The sequence below is a fragment of the Gallinula chloropus genome, assembly GCF_964237585.1.
Source record: "Gallinula chloropus genome assembly, chromosome: 9".
NCBI classification, from domain to species: domain Eukaryota; kingdom Metazoa; phylum Chordata; class Aves; order Gruiformes; family Rallidae; genus Gallinula; species Gallinula chloropus.
In genome coordinates this window covers 4,056,220-4,077,822 of record NC_140094.1, presented here as the reverse complement: position 1 = coordinate 4,077,822, position 21,603 = coordinate 4,056,220, and the positions used below count along the sequence as shown (strand labels likewise).

General features: G+C 57.0%; 1 protein-coding gene across 1 annotated transcript; it reads right to left on the bottom strand.

Annotated features, from left to right (window-relative positions):
* Nucleotides 1-690: 690 nt before the first annotated feature.
* On the bottom strand, nucleotides 691-21,284 carry DUOX2 (dual oxidase 2; the record flags this gene model as incomplete). Its single annotated transcript, XM_084267907.1, has 32 exons — nucleotides 691-813; nucleotides 1,227-1,355; nucleotides 1,452-1,607; nucleotides 1,746-1,904; nucleotides 2,062-2,294; nucleotides 2,688-2,841; nucleotides 3,044-3,171; nucleotides 3,302-3,351; nucleotides 3,456-3,555; nucleotides 3,786-4,016; nucleotides 4,867-5,045; nucleotides 6,340-6,429; nucleotides 6,900-6,966; nucleotides 7,210-7,385; nucleotides 7,610-7,703; nucleotides 8,398-8,623; nucleotides 9,027-9,212; nucleotides 9,423-9,625; nucleotides 10,184-10,297; nucleotides 10,551-10,688; nucleotides 12,572-12,690; nucleotides 12,832-12,998; nucleotides 13,416-13,579; nucleotides 13,885-13,987; nucleotides 14,322-14,409; nucleotides 14,574-14,670; nucleotides 14,792-14,852; nucleotides 14,939-15,105; nucleotides 15,656-15,857; nucleotides 17,872-18,059; nucleotides 19,706-19,870; nucleotides 21,146-21,284. 32 exons carry the CDS (start codon nucleotides 21,282-21,284, stop codon nucleotides 691-693), a joined length of 4,596 nt encoding a protein of 1,531 aa, XP_084124033.1.
* Nucleotides 21,285-21,603: the final 319 nt, after the last annotated feature.

The window sequence follows — 21,603 nt, the reverse complement described above, 5'->3', positions numbered from 1 at the left end:
TTAACCTCAATCACAGCCCAGGAGAGCTGCAGCCCAGCCCTGCAGAGCGTTAGTTAAACAAGCAGGAATTAGCCCTGATCAAAGGCCGCTGATGCCGCGGAGGGAAGCCAATGCAAACACCAGTAAGGCCCTAAGCACACCCAGGGAAGGCTCCCAGTGCTAACGAGCTGGCACAAGGGAAGCCCAGCGTGTTTCCAGGAGAAGGAGGGTGCTGGCTCCTCACCCTACCTACGTTCTGCCCAGGGTCTTGGGGCAAAGTGCCATGAGTTCAGGCTGAGCAGGCACCAGCCTGTTTCCCAAAGCCATTCAGAGATGTTTCTCAGAGCCACCCAGCAGCACACGTGGGACTCTGCCCACATGGGATGAAGCTGGTGGAGCTGGGTTTAACTCAAACCCTGGGGTTTCTGGATTGGGATGTGCTGGCCCAACCTTGGGCTGCAGGAGCGTGTGGGTAAGTAGCAGAATGCCTGGGGCTGTGTGTATGGGGTGATGCTGGGAGGGCAGCACTTTGCTGAGGCACCACATGCTGCTCTCAGCTCTGCAGGTCTCAGCATCCACACTCCGGGCCACAGGTGGCTCTCTCCAGGAGATGGTGGTGGGTGGGAGCACCAGGACCACCCAAAGCAGGTGCTGGGGTTGAAAGCACGTTTCCAAACAAAGAGCCCATGGGTGAAACAGCCTGGGGCAGGGTCAGAAGTTCTCATAGTGATGTGCAAAGTAGGTCTGGTCCTTCTTGTTCAGCTGCCGACACGCCTTTTCCACGCTCTTGGTCATCCCAGGTGGGCCACAGCTGAACACCCCGATCTTCTGCACCTGGGGAAGGAGGAAGCCAAAGGTGTCAAGCCCTGCTGCACCCCCCCCCCTCCCTCCCCACTCCAGCCCAGCCACCCCTTGGCCCCTTGCTCTCTGGCAAGCATTGTGCACAGGCACTGACAGAGAAGCCTGTCCTGGCCTGACAAGGCTTTTGAGGAGGTTGTCCCCTCCCCTTCCCACGGAGGTGCTGGGGCCATGGAGGAAGGGTTGGATCCTTCCAGTGGCATCAGGCGGGGTCTTGCTGTAGCGGGGGGGGGGGGGGGGGGGGGGGGTGTTTGGTTGGTAGGGGGTGTTGCTCCAAAGGGAAAGTGGGCATCATGCCCGTGATGCAGATGCCACCAAGATCCCCATGGCCTTGAGGACAGGCTGGGACCGGTACTCAGCACCCACTCCTGCCCCAGCCAGGCACTGACCTCAGGGTGCACCTCTTGCAGCGAGCTGAAGAAGGGGACGAAGGGGGGACGCCCAAAGTGGGTGATGGAGCGCAGCCCCGTGAACAGGCTCCTGTTCAGCACCTTCTGGAAGTGCCGCTCGCAGATGTACTGGAAGAGAGAGAGAGACACACGTGCCCATCAGATGGCCCAGCACAGCCCAGCACGGTGCCCCATCCTCCCAGGCAGGCAGGCAGCCCGGCTCACCAGCATGGTGGTGCGCAAGTCGAACTTCTCGGCCAGCTGCGTGATGTAGATGTGCACGGAGACCAGGTCGTTCCTGTCTGCCTCCTCCACCTCACGGATGATGTCTGCCAGCCACTCGAACTGCCGCTGCGTGCGCGTCACCCAGATGAAATAGATCTGTGGCACACAGGGGACCAGGCTCACATCCATGGGCCTCCTTCCCAGCTGAGGCACGGGGAATTTTGTCCTTTAAGAGGCCACCAGCATCAGGAGGCATCTTGGAAGGACTCTCGTCCTCCAAATGCTTCCTCTTACCTTCTTGCACAGGAGTTTGGAGCTGATGGATGACTTGAAGACCAAGTCTTTGAGGATGGATGCAAAGGGTGTCACCCCGATGCCTCCTCCCACCAGCACCGACACCTCAAACTTGTTCCACTCCTGGTGGCCCTCCCCAAAGGGCCCGTCCAGATAGAGCTGAAAAGGAGCCAGCCATCAGCAGAGCATCTCCCTCCTCCGCTTGACCAGGTCTTGGCCACCTTTCAAGGCCAGAGGGGTGCCTTGGGCTGGGCACAGCCCATTGCTAAGATGTTCTTGGGCTTGGATGTCCCTGGAGGAACAGCATGGGGCTCACCTTGGGCAGCTTGCCAATGAGGGCCAGGCTCTCCGGGGAGTAGAGCTCCCGCAGGCGGGTGGTCCAGGGCCCCACAGCTCGGATGTGCAGGCTCAAGGTGTCCTCATGTGGTGCTGAGGTCAGGGTGAAGGGGTGGTACTCGTTGGTGCCCAGGGCCACGCAGGCGATGCGCACCCACTGCCCAGACTTGTAGTCAAAGTCCTGTGGCCGCTGGAAGCGGAGGTGGGTGACACCTGGAGTGGGGTGACAGGGACGGGGACTTTGTTAGGGTGCAGACATGGAGTACTGATGAGCCGTGGAGCCAGGTGTGGGGCTTGGGATGCTGGGACACAGCTCTGGGGACAACCAGCTCTCCTTGGGTAGACAACTGATCCCAGGGTGTGATGGTCTGAGCTCCATGCCTCACTTTTCCTCCCTGTGGGAGGGTGGCAAGGGAGACCCTTGTCCTGAGGGGGTGCTGCAAAGGTGTGGGGGCAACATGTGTAATGGGGTGCAGCTAACTCTTGGAGGTGGCAGCCCAAGCCACCAGCACCTGTGCCAGCCAGTGGGATGTTTCCTGGGGCCAGAGCCACCTATGTGCTTCCATCGCTGTGGCCCCGGGTGCATGGCCGGGGAGGACGTGGTACCTGAGGGCAGGAGCTCAGCTTTCACCACGCTGATCTCCACCTTCTTCCTGCTCAGGCTGAGCAGCTTGTCCGCGCTGTAGATGAGAGCTGGGATGATGAAGTAGATGTGGAAGCGGGGCTGCTGGATCAGCGCGTAGCTGCCGTGGATGATGACCTGGGCAGGGATGACGAACCCCATCAGCACAGCTTTGGGCACAGCATCACCCTGTGTCTGGTTTGGTGGCAGCTCAGTGGCAACAAGGAGCCAGGACTGTGGCCACCAGTTCCCTTGGGACCTCCCCACCTCGTTGGCCATGCTGACCCACAGGTTTGAGATGCATCAGTACCACTCCACCCTCCCAGCCCAGCCGTTTTACCAGGACATAGAGGAGCACATAGAGGTGGTGGGTGATCCAGAAGCCCTGGAAGCTGACACGTCGGAAGTGATGGGTGGCAAACACGTACATCACGGCCAGGATAACGAGGAGCAGCACTCCTGTCATGCCTGTGAGTGAAGAGGTTGGGAGGTCCCGATGGGCTCAGGGCAGCCCCACAAGTGATCTACCAGGGTTAGGCAGAGGGCTGCCCATCCTGGGCATGGATACACAGGTGGCCTGCCTGCTAAATGGTCTCACCTGGGATAGTCTGGAAGAACCACCAGTAATACTTCTGTGGGAGCTGTGACCTGGAGAGGGACAAGAGATTAACAGGGAAAACTTATGGGTTCCCCTTTCCTTCCCATCCATGTCCTGGACACTCTGGCCAGGCTGTGCTCTAAATTTCACCTACCCATCATTCAGAAACACGCTGGAAAAGAGGCAGGACAACACGCTGAGAGGCATGACTGAGAAGATGTAGACATTCACTACGTGACCTGCGGTGTGAAGCACTGAAAGAGACAGAAACCAGGAGAGAAAAACGTCACTGTTGCTGATGATGGAGAAGCAGCAGGTGCTGCTGATGTGCCCAGGGACCTGGCAATTCCTCCCTTGCTCTGGTGCAAAGCATCTATGCCTCTCTAGGCTCCATATGGGTCTTCAAGCTTCTGCCTGGTGCCGCTGTGCCATGATGGACCTGGTCCTCCTGCTGTAGCAACACATCCCCCAGCAGCCCACCTACCTGAGAAGATCAGGGCCGCCATGGCAACCCAGCGGTGGAAGTCCACGGCGGCATCGAAGGGGATGTAGTGGTTGAGGAAGGTCTCCCGCAGGACAGTGATGAGGTTGCGGCACATGGTGAGCAGGATGTATGAGTACATGAAGGAGATGCAGGCAGCCGAGCCCCGGGAGATGATGATCCCCACAAAGGTGGTCTGTGCGATCCCAGTGTTGGGGGACGCAAAGGCGTAGTCTGGGAACAGAGAGCAGAGCAGGTGTCAACGTGCTGAGGGCCACGACCTTTCCTGCAACGAGGGGAGAGCCACCTGCATGACTCCAGCAAGAGAAGATCACCAGTGATGGAGCAGTGTGGGGACAGGGACACGATTCTCTGTGTTAGACCACCATCACCACCTGCCCCCCCCGAGCTGCTGGGTGACAGGGTCTCCTCGGTAGTCAAGGGAGAGGATTGTCCTCCTCTGCCAGGCACTGTGAAATGGCACCTTGGTACCATGTTGGACATCCCAATATGAGAGGTATCAACAAACCAGAACGAGCCCAGTGGAAGCCACCAGGATGGGTGGGACCTGGAGGATGTCCCCTAGAGGAAAGGCTGAGGGAAAGTGGGCTTGTTGGGGTTGGAGGAGATGGGTCAGGGAAGATTCTGTGGCTGTCTGCAACCACTTAATGGGTGTTAGAGTGGGGAGAAAGCCAACCTCTTTCTCAGAGATGCACAGTGAAAGGATGAGAGGCAACAGCATGAGTTTGGCTTAAGGAAATTCAGGTTTGATGGAAACCAGAAACTCTTCACAGGGAGGATGGTAAGGAACTACCACGCTCCCAACAAGGTGGTGGGATCTCCTGCCTTGGAGCTCTTCAGCCCTCCCCTAGTTGAGGCCTTCGGCAGCTTGACTCAGCTTTGAAACAGGCCTCGCGCTGAGCAGGGCCCCAGACCTCTTCAAGGTCCCTTCCACCTCAATGAACCTTTGGTCATTGCCGGGGAGGACCAAGACCACTGCCCAGAGCTGTGCTGGGACCTCAAGACACCCCAGAACACCCCACATAACCAGCAGCTGGGGCAGCAGGGCTGGCTGAGCACTCACAGTAGGCTCTTTCCACGAACAGCCCGGCGGTGATGGCGGAGAAGAGGAACACGCAGACGATGTGGCGCCGGTAGTTCTCCACGAAGCGCTTGAACTCCTGGATCTTCTGCTGGACCTTGTTCCGCTCGTACTTCGTCCGCTGTGCCTCAGTGTACAGATGCAGCTGGTACTGGTTCACCCTGGAAAGCACAGCAGGGCTGGTGTCACCCCGAGGTTAGGACAGCAAGGAAATCCAGGTCTCATGTAAAGCAAAAAGCCTTCACGGGGAAGATGGGCAAAAACTAGCATGGCTTGATCCCAACAAGGTGGTGGGATCTCCAACCTGGGTCTCTTCACGCCTCCTCTAGTTGAGGCCTTCCGCAGCCCCATTCAGCTTTGAAACAGGCCTTGCTCTGAGCAGGGCATTGGGCCAGACCCTTTGAGAGGTCCCTTCCACTCTCAACAACCCTCTGACCATTGCTGGAGAGGACCAACACTGTTGCCCAAAGCTGTGCTGGGACCCCTCACACTCCAGCACGCCTCATGCCACCAGCAGCTTTGAGGAGCCAGGTCCACACTCCGGGCCACGCTGCCCAGATTTGGGTCCTCCTTCCCGTCCAGCACAGTGACCACCTCTGTGCACTGGGGCCAGCGGGGACCTGCAGAGCACGGAGCCCGCGGCCGATCTCCGGCTCCCGCAGCCTGTGTGCTTGGGGAGGCTGATAACGGATGTGCAGACACTGACTCAGAACTGGAACCCTAGATAAGAGCTGTATATTTTACAGCAGTATAATTTTACAGCAGCATGTTTTACTGTCCAACTTTCTAAGCCGATCCCGGGGTATTAGGGCAAACCGGGACATTGTGGCCACAAATAACCACCACCTCACTGCTTCCTCGTAGGGATACTGGCAGCAATGAGGACCTGATTGGCTCCTGCAGCTCTCACAGGCAGCCCATTTTATTTCTTACTGGAGACACGTCACTCAGACCCAGCTACGAGACCGTCCCCACCAAGGCTGGGCTGTCCCCATGGCTCCTCAGCCAGCGAGAGGCTGCGACGTGCCTGCCTGGGCTGGGATGTCTCTTCCAGGGATGCTCCAGCATCCCCTTCCCTAGGCTGGGCCAGCACCGTGGAGGTGCTGCTCCAATCTGGTCCCTCATGGGGACAAAACTAAAGAGATCTGCCCCCATCCCTCCTACTTCACAGGCTGTTAACTATGTCCTTGCTGCTGGGGAGCAAAGGGCCCCAGTCAGGCCCTCATGCTTTGTCTCTGCTGCTCCTTCCTCTCACTGGGCCCATTGTGGGCTCCCCCAGTGTGGGCTCCCCTGACAGGACACAGCCCTTCTTTTGGGAGCTGCTTCCTTTGGGAGCCTTGGGTCCCTCACAGACCCCCCCACCAACAAACCAGCTCCTGTGGGCCACTTGGTCCGGCCTGACGCAGAGACATGGGGCCGAGCCCGGACCCAAGGAGCGTGCCAGACCCTGCTCACTTTCTGCCCGCTCTCTTCCTCAGCTCTTGCCCTTCTCGCTCCGTGAAGTGGCTCATGGCATCCGCTTCTTTCTCCTCCTCTGAGATGATCCTGTTTGGGATGGAGTTACACCTGAGCTAAAGCTGTACTTGCCAGAAGGACGTGCCAGAATTGTCCCCGCTTCCCCACTTTCCCCTCTCAGGCTCAGCTGAGATGGTGTCCAGCTCTGCCCTGCAAGCCTGCTTGTGTTAACTGCATGGAACAGGGGATGGACTCAATAGACCCCCTCCCCTCTGAAACACAAGGTTGGACATCAACCACCCCACCACAGCGGGTGCAATGAGGGCTCTGCAGAAGGCAGCTCCTCCCCTCTGCCCACCTGGGTACCAGGGGAAGAGGGCAGCAGCCCCGCCTCAGCATTGGGCTCGCTCATAGACACACGGTCATCCCCCTTCCCCAGCACCAGGGATGTGAACCTCTGGTGGGAGCATCTGATGGAGGGGCTGAGGGGAAGGACGAAGGCCCATCTGGGCAGGAGGAGAGCAAGGAAAGCGGTGGCAGGATGGAAGGGGAGAGCTTACCCTTTTGGCTCCTTTTTGATGAAGGAGACACGGTTGTGGAGGTTTTGCTTGAGCACCTCAGGAATACCTTTGGGAGCCAGAAGGGCAAAGAGCTGTTTAAAGCCTGTGAGGTGCAGCAGACGGGGCCCAGGTGTCTGCCCAGGGCAGGTGTGGGGTGGGATGCGGCTCTGAGCGTACAGGAGCATGTCACACACTGGTGCCCCATGACTGGAGAGGTTGATGGGATGAGGTTTGGGAGCTAGGCATTGGGTGCTGCCCACCTCCCCCAGCCCAGCAGGGGATGGATGACCCAGTGCTCCTGCCCACTGACCTTTGATGCAGAGCTGGGTGAGACGAAGCTCGCTGTCGTGGTCTCGCAGCATGTAGTGGAAATCCTCCCACGTCAGCTCATCCCTGTCCTGAAACCCAGAGGCCTGAAACATGGACTCGGTCACCTGCTCTGCCTGTTCTCTTGACAGGCAGTTGTTGGAGATCTCGATGAAGGACCTGGAGCAAGGAGGGGAGACAGGAACTTCAGACAACCACAGCTTGAGTCCTTCAAATAACACCGGGCAGAAGCCCCAGAGCAGTTCTGCAGGGGAAATGAGCTCCTAGTTGTAAGCATTGAGTCCGTGGGCTCCTCCAGAGCACCCTAGGGGAGTGAAGCACAGGAACTGGGGGCTGCTTTTGTTTACAACCATTGTGAAGACATTTAGAGAGATGTGATGTACCTGAGCATCCTCAAAAACTCCTCCTTGGAGAGGAACCCGTTCTCATCAATGTCATACATCCTGAACATCACCTTGGACTTCTCCTCTGGGGACCCTGGAGGGGAGGGAGAGAGGGGGAATCAGAGCAAAATCCTGTTTTCATCAACAGGAGTGTTTTCAGGCATCATCTTTGAGAGTCTGGTTGTGCAGGAGTGAAGCCTCTCCCAGCTCTGGGAAGACTCCAGCTCGCTGCTGGTCTCAGGCTGAGCAGTGATTGGATGTGAAGAGCATGCCACCCTTCTGTGACTCTCTTAAGTCAAGGTGGGAAATCTGGTAGAGACACAGAGACACATCCTTTGTGTGGGTTATTTGGCAAACTCAGAATGAGCCTTTGCACGGCAATGATTGTCCCAGGAGCTGCTTTGGGTGAACCCAGCATTTTCCACCTCCACCTATGAAACCACCTTTCCAGAGGTCCCTTAGAGGGGATCAGGTATGACAGCTGATATGGCTGCTACCATCTGTTCAAGGGCAGGTCTGTTCAGCAGATGGGGCAGGCTTTATGGCAGCGACAGAGCAGCAAATCACTGCTCTGAGACAGCTCCCCTCATGGGCAGACCAACAGCAAGTGGGATGACATCGTCACTGCCCCGTAAGCCAGGCTGAAGATGTCCTAAGTGAAGGGAATTTAAATCAGTGTCCACAGATTGACCTGCTGGTTGGATTTTGTCCTTCACTCTGCTGGTGGCATCGCCAGAACCTAGAAACAGGACTTAGGGCAAGAGGTGAAGAGCAGCTCCAGCCCTCACCTTTCATGAAGACCACCAAGATGTCCAGGAACTCCCGGAAGGAGATGTAGCCGTTGCCGTCTTTGTCAGCCAGGGAGAACATGGAGTCCACAAACATGGAGTGGGCTTTGAGCCCCAGGGCCTCAGCAAACTCAGCCCTGCTCAGCTCACAGGTCAGAGACTCCTTTGCCTTCTGTGAAGATTCAAAGTTGAGCTCCCCAGCGTCAGACCTGTCAATTTCCAGCACCTGTGGGTTGGGTGCCACAAAGGAAATCCCATGAGCTCTGGTGGAGCAGAAGGCTGGTGTTCACTTGACCAACCTACTGCACTGAGACCGGTGACTCTCCTGGCACAAAACTCATGGGAGACACCATGGGGAAGTCCCATGCCTGTCCTACTCAACGTGACTTTCAGGCTAAACACCACTGGCCACTATGAAGACCTTGGCTACATGATCCAAAGCCTCTTTGCAACTTTAGACCCTTATATCACCACAGCATTCTTTGTCTCCTGAAAGGGAAAATGTCCATTGGTCCTGAAAGTATCGGCAGCTTCCTTGTGTGTGGCTTCACCAGCTCTTACAGAGAGCAACAGCACCAACATCCACTGCTCCATCAGTGCAGGAATACCCAAGGAATACCTCCATGTACCTGAGCAAACAGGTGCCTGAAGAAAGTCTCCAGAATCTGTTTTCTCTGCTCCTGGGTGACTGCCCGTTTCAGCAGGTTCTGCTCCTTCATCTCAGACACGTGCAGGTCAAGGCCACTCTCCTCCAAGTAGCCTCGTAGCTTCTCAGTGAAGTTGTTTCTCTCTGTCTCCTCACTGAAGAGTAGCACCTACAGAAGACCACACCAAGGGCTGTGAGCAGCAGAGGCTCCTCAGGGATGCGAGTGCTGTTGCTCTTCACCACAGTGGTTGCTCCACAGTATGATCTGTTGGTTCCCAGGAGGCCACGGCCACTCTGCAGGGACCCATCCTGCTCCCAGTGTCCAGGACTGAGTGTACAGGACAGAGGATGGTGGACGGGGCAGTATCACATTACTCACCAGATCGTACTCCTTGGGGCTCTTCAGGAGCAGAACTTTGTTCCCTTTGTTGCTTGAGATGATCACCTCCACCCTTTGCTGGGTTTTCAGGCTGATGCTCCGGAGCACAGAGCCTCTCCCATCCAGCACTCTGAGCACGTTGTCAGCTTGGAGCTGGATGAAGACGGGAGAGCTGTCTGTCTTGGGACCGTGCCACTCCATAGCTGGTGAGAGAGAGCACAGGACTCAGCTGGGAAGGTGCACCAGTGTCTCTATTCATCCCACTGCACTGAGATGCTGCTTGACCAGACACGTGTTAAGGGAGGAATGTTCATCTCCCAGGCATGGAGCTCTGGGGCATCAGCAGTGGAAGGGTACAGACAGTGAAGACCTCCCCGTGCCCTGTCCCCAAGCTACTGCTCCTGTCACTCAACACAAGATAAGGTGGGATCTGGAGAGGGTTGTAATTAGAGGGTCACAGGATGACTCAGGGTGGAAAGGGCTCAGGTTGGAAGGGTCTCTTGCCCAGCTTCCTGCTCAAAGTAGGACCTGCTATAGGGTCTCACCATGCTGTTCAAGGCTGTATCCAGTCAGGTCTCTCAGGATGGAGACTGTACAACCTCTCCCAACTACCCACTCCACTGTTTGGCTGTCCTCCTGAGGAAACAGCTTCTCCTTATATCCCCCCCGCCCCGGATACAAGCTCCAAGCCCAGCCCTGCCTTGCTATGCACCCCAACTTCAGCAGCACCACCAGACACAGGTCTGGCGGTGCCTCCTCACCGTGGGTGGCCTCCAGAGTCACCTCCCTCCGCACGCTGGAGCTGTGCTGCTTCTGCAGCTGCTTGAAGTCTCTTCTGCGGAGGGCAGCAACAATCCAAGCAATGAACAGAGTCACTGGGGACACATGTGAGAAGAACGTGTGACCTACCACAGGGGGTGACCTCTTCCCCATCACCCCCAGTTTTATTTAACATGGGGCTGCACCATGCAAGCCCTGCTCCCACCTGATGCCCAAGGACCCTGACACCTCAGGGACCAATAGAATGGCCAAGACTCAGCAGCTCCTGCTGGGAGGTGCTTAGACCACGGGCACTCGGCCCCTTTCTATGGTAGAAGAGGGGGTGAGTAAAGAAACAGAGTGGCAAACCTAAAGGCAAACAGCAGAGGACAACGATGATGATCCCAAAGCCTGCGCCGCTGCCTTCAAAGTAGTCCAGCACAGTCATGGGGGTGCAGTTGGCCAGGTTTTGAGCTGTCAGCTGCTGGGGCTGAGGGCACGGGTCCCCTGCACAGGGGGAGACAGGCTGTGAGTGTTATAGACCTTTTAATCCTCTCACCTCTATCATCCCTGGAAAAATCTGCGTTACGATGCTGGTGGGGTTCATCACGGAGCCACCCAGGGATGCTCGAGCTCAGCTCTGGATCTCAGGGGACACTCCCCATCTTCAGGCTGAACCTTTGCCCACCACCACGAACCAGGCGCAGAACTGGGCTACAGCACTCTGGAAGTTCAGCACTGTCACCTCTCCCAGTGGGGTGGCCTGAGCAAGCAGCACACTAGGCCATGGAAAACTGGGGCTCAGAGCCTCTGCTCATCTCTACGCTGCAAATACAAGGGGAGAGTCCTGCTGTGGCTGCAGAGAGGGTCCTCTGAGGGAAGGAAAACACCTCTGTGAGGGCTAGAACATGTGCCAAACAAAACACTCCTGGTAAATGGGAAGGTGCCAGAGGAAAAGGCACCTTGCTGTGTTTGGCCACACCTTGCACTGAGCATGGCAGGAGGACTCTTTCTGGCTCTCAGTGGGAAGCAGAAAGCGCATTTCAAGGACCCTGGGGTAAAGGGGTGCACATCAGCACAGGACTACGCTGCTCCCAGCCTGCTGGGAACCCAAAACGTGCTGGGATGCAAGGCCTGAGCTCTCCAAAAGCTGCCTTTGAGACCACATCTGCAGGAGAGCCTGGCCAGACCTTCCCAGAGCCCTGGTTAACCAACCACCTTGTTGCAGAGCGGGCGGGCAGGAGCAGGCACTGCGGTACAGCCCCCGGGGCGCTTGCGCAATTAACACAATGACAGGCGAGAGGCGGCAGCAGGACACAGTCAGGGTGCAACGCTCAGCTCATCTGCCAACTTCATCACTTTCTGGGCAACTCATCGGTTGACCCTGCAGGCCTGAGTGTGCTTGTGGATCAAAGGAGCTGGAGGACACGTCAGTGAGGAGCGTGACACAGCAGGGGGTGGGCAGAGGCCAAGTTTTCACCACAGCATGATCGTCCCGGGCATCAGCTGCATTTTTGGAGAGCTTTCCAAGACTCATGCAGTGCACATGCCTGGACTTCAGCCCACTTTCATCATCAGCGCTGCTCAACTTGCTTAGAAGCAACACTCACAGAATCACAGAGTCACCAGGTTGGAAAAGACCTTTAAGATCATCAAATCCAACCGTCCCTGTCCTGTGCTGACCCAGATCCCTGAGCACCTCATCTCCCCTCTGTTAAACACACCCAGGGGTGGGGACTCAGCCCCCTCCCTGGGCAGCCTGTGCCACAGCCCCACAACTCTGCCAGGGAAGAACTTTTCCCTCCCATCTGCTCTGACCCTGCGCTGGGGCAGCTTGAGCCCATTGCCCCTTGTCCCATCTCCTGTCCCCTGGCTGAAGAGACCATCACCCACCTCTCTGCACCCTCCTGGCAGGGCAGGGGAGGTGGGGAGAAGGTCTCCCCTCAGCCTCCTCTTCTCCAGGCTGAACACCCCCAGCTCCCTCAGCTGCTCCTCAGAGGATTTGCCCTCCAGCCCCTTCCCCAGCCTGGTTGCCCTTCTCTGCACTCGCTCCAGGATCTCAACGTCCTTCTGATGGTGAGGAGCCCAGAACTGGACCCAGCAGTGGAGGTGCAGCCTCACCAGTGCTCAGTCCAGGGGCACAATCACCTCCCCAGACCTGCTGGCTATGCTGGGTCTGACACAGACCAGGATGTCATTGGCTTTCTTGGCCACCCAGGCTCATGGTCAGTCAGCGGGAAAAGCAAGTGTTGGGCTTGAGAAATGGCCAACTGGATGCTTCCTCTGTGCCACCTAGTCACTGGCCGTGCTACCAAGATGGGTGTCCTTCCCTCCCCAGCTCCCTGGAGCTGTTTGCTCCCTGCACCTTGGCTGCTGCACAAAGGACTCACCATTTACCCAGACAAACACTTTGGGCTGGAGGTTTGTGGGGTCTGCCTTGACGACAGCAGCCAGAACGTCATGGAAGGTGGTGTTACGGATCTGTCCGGTTTCCTCCGCTGTGAACAGCCTGGGGAGAAAGATGTGGGGCCAAGAGATGGGTGCCACTGTCTGTCAGCAGGAAGGATTCCCCCAGCAGCAGTTGTAAAGTCTTATTGGGACTGGCAGAGCAGTAGGCAGGGTGTGTGCCAGGTGGGGAGGAGGCACCTACCCGTTCTTGGAGTTTTCAAACCAAAATCTGTCACCATCACGCAGGCGCACAAACTGGTCCAGGATGATGGCGCTGAAGAGGGAGCTGTTAGCCTCCAGCATGCCGCCGGGGAGCATCTCCAGCCTGGCCGTGTCGTTGTCGTACAGAGCAGCCACCTTCTCCAGGACCTGGCCAGAAACCACCCCACCCCACACACATGTGAGCAGAGGGAATCCTGCCAGGGCCTTGGAAAGTCTTGGCAAGCTTTTGGGAGGAATGAGGAACATGCATTTCCCAGGCATCACTCATCCATGGGTTGGGAGGATGCTCGGCCCCACACAGCCTGAAGCTCATGACTTAGACTTGAGCAGCTGAGCGTCACTCCCTGAGCATCTCAGCTCCAGGAGGAGGGCAGCATGCAGCAGCACAGGGTATGTTTATCCACACCATTACCCCAGAGCAGCAGCCCTGTGGGCATGAAAATGAGCTAGGGCAGGATGGGGAGAGCCATCCCTCTTCCTAGGTTGCAGGAGAAGCCTGTTACTGCTTGGACTGCCCAGCATCTTTTGACTGTCCTCTCTGTGCCCAGACCAGTTCCCTGTTACCTGTTGCTCCAGGTGTGGGGCAAGTTCTGACCAGTTCTGGAGAGGCTCCAACCCAAATCGCTCCCGGGCCTGATTGTAGGTGGGCAGGCCGAGGTCTCGCCCGCGCTGAAGCCAGCTGGCCACGTAGTCGGTGCGGGAGTACTTCAGGGGCCCGTACCAGTAATCTGTGGGAGGACTGGGAGCTGTGGTGATGGCAAAGCAGAGCCAGAGGAGCAACCCCAACCTCCACAGCTGCTGGGCTGGCCTTGTCCCTCAGCCATCAGCTGTGCTGAACGTGGAGATCATCTCCATGCCCGTGCCAGGATGGCCCCGTAACGCACCTAACATGCCCCGTGGCTCTTCACCTCCATTAACAAGGGTGAAGTTGGGCTGAGCATCTGGTTGGGTGGTACCCCCCCACCTCAGCCCCTGTGCAGCCCCAGGACAGAGGGTCCCTCATGGACTTGCCCACTGCAGTGCAGGGGAGTACCTTGGAGATCTTCCACCACAACGTTGTCCTCCCGTTCTGCAATCTGAGAGCTCATCCCCAGCAGGAGGTTGTCCACGTCCTCTGCCTCTTGTGTCCCATCACTCTGAGGGGACATGGGAAGAGCGAGTGAATCCTTGCAGGACTGAGGACATGGGGCAGCCCCACACCCCTGAACTGGTGCCCATAGGGGTGCAAGTCCCTGGGTGCAGGGGGACCGGGGACTTCTTCCAGGCTCATTTTGTCCACATCAGCTCAACCTTGAGGCCTGAGCCTGCTGCAGCTGGAGGTGGTATCTGGGGATGTCTGAATGGGGAGTATCTCACACCCCCAGCTGGCTCTCATGCTCTGCACCTGATTTCCCATAATCTAAAGCAAGGGATGAAGCCCCCCAGCCACCCTGCCACATCCTCAGGATCCCTGTGCTCCCTTTCCCATACCTCTCTACTCCAGTAGCTGTTGCAGAGCCGCACCGCTGGGAATGAGCCACCCTGGCTGGGGACATCCTGGAACTGGCACTGGAGGTCTCTGAAAGAGCAGAGAAGAGCTGGCCACACAGCCCCCAGCCAGGCTGCCCCATGCTGGCAGGGCTTGGCTGTCCCAGGGAAGGGCTGGGGATCATCCCCAGCCCCACCCTAGCTCAGGCATGCCATGGGCACAGCTTTCCCACAGCTCCCCCAGCCTGATCCTACCTCTTGTAAACGCCTGGTGGCACCATGGTGGCCAGGAATTGCTCCGCAGCAGCCAGGAACTCGGGTGAGAGACTGGGGTCCAGGTGCTGCTGGTAACCTGTGGGGCAGCAGCCATGGTCCAGCATCCAGGCTGGAGGGAAAGGGGGCCAAGACCCCTCTTCCACACTGGCCCCACACCTCCCCTGGTTCCCATACACCTTCACCACTGTGCCACTCACCTTTGTACTCTGGGACTTCTTTCCCCAGCAGGGTCGGCAGCCACTCGTACAGCACAATGCTCTAGAGCACAGGGGAAGCAGGTCAGGGCCAGCACTGGGGAAGGTGATGGGGGTCCCAGCAGAGCCAGGTGGTGTCCCATCCCTCACCTGGTAGGTGGCGATGACCCACTTGCGAGCGTGCTGAAAGAGGTCTTCATCAGACCAGGTGGGATGCTCCTGAGCTAGCTTCATAGCCAGGTGGTTGTGGTACCGAAACCAGGTGATGCTCTCAGCCTGAAGGAAGCGGTTCTCATTCCCCCAGGCACTCCCCAGGTCTGCAAGAGCCACCATGACCATCAGTGTGGGATGCTGCCGCTGGGTCTGGCTGCAGCCCAGCATCTCTTCACACCCTTCCTCCCTAGGGAGGTAAGCAGCCTGAACCAGCACTGGGGCCCCAGCATGAACCAAAGGTCAAGTGGGTGAGGAGTTCAAAGCAAGCTGAGCAGGTTTTTATGGGCGGCAGCCTCTTTCCCCAGAGGAGACTGCTTCCGATCAGAGAGAGAAGCACCCTCTGATCTTTCTGTGTCATCCAACCCATGCCATTCTATGATTCTATGATCTGGGAAAAGACCTGCTGCCCTCTGGGTGTGTGGCACCTGAAGTTGATGCCATGCCTTTGCTGGGAAGCCTTTGCTGGGGCACACATCCTCCTTCCCTTTGGACCAGGAAGCTGCCTGCTCTCCCACCAGCCTCCTGATCCACTGTCCTGGCTCACAGCACCCTCCTGCCCTTGCCTGGGGTTCCCTCTGGACTCATCTCCTGAGGCCTCTTGCTCCCCCTGTTCACAGCCAGCAGGTGAAAGCCCACTGAGGATGCCACCATTACCGTAGATCCCCTGGGGACCACCCTGTCCCGTGGATGGATCCAGCGCCTTCCACATGGGGACCCTTCCGTCCGTCTCCCTCGGAAGGCGCTTGCTGGGCCCCGTCGCCAGCTGTCCCCCGGAGAACTTCCTCAGGGCGTCGCTCCAGGAGTGCGAGGGGCCGTAGATGGAGCTGCCGTCCAGCCAGCCCGTCACCTCGTTGGTCTAGGGCAAGCACAGGGAGCGGGTGTCAACGGGCACCGCGGCCTCACGGGAAGGTGGAGAAGGGCTGGAAAGGCCCACGTAGGCCCTTTCGGCCTTGCAAGGCCCCAGCCCCTGCTTTGACGGGGGCTACTGGGACATGGACACCCTCTACACAAACTGCAGGAATGAGTGCCAGGCCCAGGAAGAGCTTCCCCATCCCCCCTCCCCAGAAACAGACGGTCATGAATCCCTGCATAGGCCAGACCAAGCCAAATGAGGGCTAAACCCTCCAGGTGAACTGGCTGAGGCTGGAGCTTTCCCTTCTGGGGAGCTCTGTCCTCCCAGCAGGGAGCCCTGCTGCCCTAGCAGCACGGCAGAGCTCTCTCCCATCATATGTTCCCATGAAAACAGAATCACAGAATCACCAGGTTGGAAAAGACCTTTAAGCTCATCGAGTCCAACCGTCCCTGTCCTGTGCTAAACCATCTCTCTAATTACCTGATCTACCCTTTTTTTAAACACATCCAGGGAAGGTGACTCAGCCCCTCCCTGGGCAGCCTGTGCCACAGCCCCACAACTCTGCCAGGGAAGAGCTTTTCCCTCCCATCTGCTCTGACCCTGCCCTGGGGCAGCTTGAGCCCATTGCCCCTTGTCCCATCTCCTGTCCCCTGGCTGAAGAGACCATCGCCCACCTCTCTGCACCCTCCTGGCAGGGCAGTGGAGGTGGGGGAGAAGGTCTCCCCTCAGCCTCCTCTTCTCCAGGCTGAACACCCCCAGCTCCCTCAGCTGCTCCTCAGAGGATTTGCCCTCCAGCCCCTTCCCCAGCCTGGTTGCCCTTCTCTGCACTCGCTCCAGGACCTCAATGTCCTTCTGATCGTGAGGAGCCCAGAACTGGACCCAGCACTGGAGGTGCAGCCTCCCCAGTGCCCAGTCCAGGGGCACAATCCCCTACCCAGACCTATTTGGCCACACTGGCTCTGACACAAGCCAGGATGCCATTGGCCTTCCTGGCCACCTGGGCACCCTGCTGGCTCATATTCAGTCTGAAGTCACCCAACACCCCCAGGTCCTTCTCTGCCTGACAGCTCTCCAGCCAGTCTGCCCCCAGCCTGTAGCCCTGCATGGGGTTGTTATGTCCCATGTGCAGCACTCTACACTTGGCCTTATTAAACATCCTTTTTAATCCAAAAACATCCTGGGGGGGTCATTTTTCCAAGGTTTGAAATGCCACTGTTAAACATGACTTGCTTATCTGTCCTCATCATAGTTTGTCATGTGGAAGGTTGGGGAGGAGGGGAGGGTGTGTGTGAGGTGTCTTGCCTCAACAATTTTGATTGGGAAGCTTTCCAGCACGAAAGAAAAAGCACACAGGCTTGGGAACACACCCAACAGAGTGAAACACAGAGGAATTGGGGGGAAAACCTGGAATTTTTCCAAAACCAAGTGAAATTCAGAGACAACCTACAAATTTTACAACATTTTTGGCAGTACCGCCTGGGTTTTGCCATGCATTATTAAAGGTAAGAGCTGGCACCTAAAAATAAGGTGTCCTAATTCCTGAGCTGCCAGAGCTGTGCAAGTTTATAAGCTGGTTATGGAAGTTTATTGCTCTTGTACCAAAAAAAGCTCCACCTATCACCTGTTGCCCCACATGGACAGCCCTGCTTTGGCTCACTTTGATTGAAGTGATAAAAACCTCCTGCAGTCAAGGAAGGCTGAGTATTGTTCCTGCTTTCCTCCTTTCCTCTTCTGCCCTCCAAAACCCATGGAAGATACTCATATTTGCATCAAAACAGGTGACACAGGCAGGTTTGGGGTAACTCAGTTTTCTTTGGCCAAGAAAAGTGCAGGCTTGGAGGTCGCTCCATGGGAACCAGCACCGTGGAGGGAGGTTGTGCTTTGGGTTCACTCCTGATCGGTTCTAACTCTCAGGAGATGTGTATTTTCAAGACGCACTATCCTGGCTGCAACAGACCCTGTGCTGGGTGAAGAGGAGCTTAGCCAACAGGCAAAGAGCAGAGGAACCACTGCCTACCTGTTCTCGGGGGCTGTTGGGGCTCTGCCCCGTCTCCATGGCCCACTGGATGCGCTGGAAGGGTAGGACCACGTCTCCGGTGCCTGCAGGGTCAAACACAGGGTCTCCAGGTGGGATGTGGATGTTGAGGAACTCGGCAGGGCAGCCAGGTCTCTCTGTCTCCAGGATGTCTGAGAGCACGTGGAAACCTGCCGGAGACCCAAGCGTGGTCAGCAGCTGGGAGGATTGCCACCAGCACCCAGAGCAGGACATGATGGTGAGCAGATGAGCTGTGTGTGGGCTGAGGGGACCACCACATGCAGCAAGAGTGGCTGGTTGGTTTCTTTTTTTCCTGCCCCTTCACTGCTGGTCTGCTCTGTGGCTTTGAAAGAGTCACTTTGGGCTGGAGTCCAGATGTGCTGAGCTCCAACCCACAGGAACAGGGCTCTAGGTGCCCCAGCCAGACCTCATGAGTAAGGTAGGGTCACTGAGGGTGGAGAAACTCAGCCAGCAGATGTTCAGAGGCCACCAGCAGCTGGACCATCCACTGGACACCACTTCACCAGGAGCAGGATCTGCATTTAGCCCTTGTTCCCCTTGCCTGTGGCCTTCAAGGTCACGAGTTGCTTCTGATGTGGCTGTGCTTGCCATGAGCTTTGTTGCAATGGGAAAAGCTGTCTCCAGGGCAAAGCTAAATGGTGCCTCACTGCTGTCTGTCTGCCATCACTGCTGTCTGCAGCCCACCTTGGGGCTGAGCACCACGGCTTGGGTGTCCAGGCATGTGCATGACCTTAAGCTACACAGGGAGGCAATTGCTCCTCCATTTCTTTGCAGGGTTCAGCCTGTTTGCTCAATGAGCAGAGGGTATTTCCCAGGCACAGACATCCCCAGACTTGGAGACATAAGACTCTGTTGAACGCCTGAGTAACAGCAAGAACGGCTCCGACTTGCAGCAGTTCTGCCCAGCAACCACCCTCGGCGCGGCTCTTATCACATCTGTTGGGTGTTTTGCAATGGGGTAACTCTACTGCTAAAACAAATGAGGAAGTTCCCAAACAACAAACACCAGCCTTTGGGGCAACTGCCAAAGGTCACTGAAAATTCATGGGCTCTCTTGGCAGGACAGTGCTTCAGCATGGCAATGCCCAAGGGTTTCTCTATCAGGTGTGGGTCTGCTATGGCGTGGCGGGTGGGTGAGGGGTGCTCTGGCCTGGGGCTTTGGGATGTGAGAAGCCAACATCTTTCCACACAACCCAGCATCTTTCCACCCAAACCAACCCAGCATCTACAAGAAAGATGTAGAACTGTTGGAGATGGTTCAGAGGAGGCCACAAAGATGATTAGAGGGCTGGAGCAGCTCCCCTATGAAAAGAGGCTGAGGGAGCTGGGCTGGTTCAGCCTGGAGAAGAGAAGGCTGTGGGGGGACCTCATTGCAGCCTCCCAGTCCCTGAAGGGAGCAGAGACACAGGAGGGGAGTCAGCTTGTTAAAGGGCAGACAGGAGCAGGACAAGGGGGAATGGATTACAACTAAAGGAAGGAAGGTTTAGATTAGATATTAGGGGGAAGTTTTTTCCAGAGAGAGTGGTGAGGGGCTGGAAGGAGCTGCCCAGAGAGGGGGTGGGTGCCCCATCCCTGGGGGTGTTCAAGGCCAGGTTGGCTGGGGCCCTGGGCAGCCTTGTGTAGCTCCAGGGCTGGAGGTTGGTGTCCCTGCCTGTGGCAGGGGGTTGGAGCTCTCTGACCCTTGGGGTCCCTTCCAACCCAGACCAGTCTGGGATTCTATGATTCTATGATCTTTACACCCAACCCAGCATCTTTCCACCCAACCCAACCCAGCACCTTTCCACGCCGCTCTTACCGAAGAAGACAGCCAGCACGGTGGTGTTCCTGTGGGAGGGCAGCCCCGAGGGTCCCCGTGCCACGGCATTGCTGAGCTGGCGGGCATTGGGCACGCGGGGCTCCTGCAGCGCCTGGTAGACGCCGTCCGCGTAGTTGGCCGGCAGGAGACGCAGCAGCCTGGCACCTGCAGCACCAAAGCAACACCGTGTGGGTCTGGCAGCACCCCAGAGATGCAGCTGTGGCAGGGTACACTGGTGTGCACCAGTGTTCCAGAAGAGAGCAAGAGGATGGCACAGAGGTTTATAGTGACCCACACCACCTGAGTTTTGGTACCGACACACAAAACTTCTTATAATGTTGGATCAGCCCTCCTAACATGAGGATCCTCCACGGGCACGTTCCCTTTCCTGTTGGCTCCCAGAGGTCTGGGGTGGTGTAGTCTGGTGGGTAATTGGTGTGATGCTAAGCTGCCCATGTTGGCTATCCAACCCTACACAAGCATGGCCAACACCACAGGCAACAGCTGGAGATGCTGAGGGACAAGGTTGGAGATGAGAGGGAAGCACCCTGACTTCACATCCACTGTCCAGTCACCAAAAACCCTGGAGGCAGGAAGGTTTTTCCTCACTTATGAGTTTGTTTTGAAAGGCTCCTCACCATTGTGGTGGGGTTGATCTTCTGGAACTCCCCAGAGGTGGGGGGGAATCCTGAATTAATGGCTTAGTTTTGGGCTTAGTTTCCCTGGGTTTTGTTTCCAGATGTCAAGGTCTGAGCTGCCTGCTCTGGAAGAGGGAGATCTCTTTTCTTCCAGGGATCCATTGGATCTCCCTGGCTGGCTGAGGTGTAACCAAAGGGCTGATGACACACACGTTGTGTCAGAGAGCCATTCGGATGCTGAGGCAGTTGTGTCACTGCCACCACACCCCGTGTCACCGCATAGACAATCGATCTCGGCTGCAGGAAAAAGGAGGGTTTGCAACCTTTTAGATAAGATCCTGATCTGCCCTTATGCCTGGCTCAGGGATATCTCCTGAAGGTGGGCCCACAGGAATGGCCAAGTAGCTCGCTGCTGGCACAGGGAAATCCCTGTCCCAGTACAGACCAGTACAAGCTGCAGCCCAACAGCACGATGCCCCGTGCAGAGCAGCAAAGGAGGAGGTCGGGCATCCCTGGGCTCTTCCACCTCTGCCCTTGTGTTGAAGGCTTTGGCTAGAGATGCCTTTTCCCAGTCCTGGGTGCCCTGACCATCACTGAAATACCTGCTAGCAGAGCCATGCCCTCCCTACTTCGGGTGCTCTGAATGGTCCCACAAAGGCACAGCGCTGCTCTGGGACTGAGCCGACACTGGCGTGACCCCAGATGGTGAAAGTGGTGAGGCCAGGGCATGGGAGACCCAGCCAGATGCCAAATCACCAGCTCACCCCGTCCCACCGTCCCCGTCCCCAGGCCTGGCACTCACCCGCCGAGCCGCGGCTGTGGTGCAGCAGGTTGTTGTACCAGCCGTCGTAGCGCTGGACCTCCCAGGAGATGTTCTCCTGCGCTCCTGGAAGAGACCAGACCCGCTTGGTGAGCGCCAAGAAAACCCACCAAAAATGCATGAAATGGGCATCTCCACTGCAGAATTATATGTACAGAATCACATGGTTGGAAAAGTTCTTTAAGATCAATGGAGTCCAACCATTCCTGTCCTGTGCTAAACCATTTATGTTGGGGTGTTTTCCTATGTCCCTTCTGAAACCTTCTCTACAACCAGGTTTTAGGCCAGTTTTGTGCTCCTTGCAAGAGACAAGCAATGCCTAAAAGAAGGAATTCATACTTGTGAACCTGGTGTCCCCAGCCCAATTTCTGGCCCCACCAGCCTACTCCCAAAGGATCTTGATCTCCTTTCTTCTGATAGCACCCAAGGAAGTCTCTCTT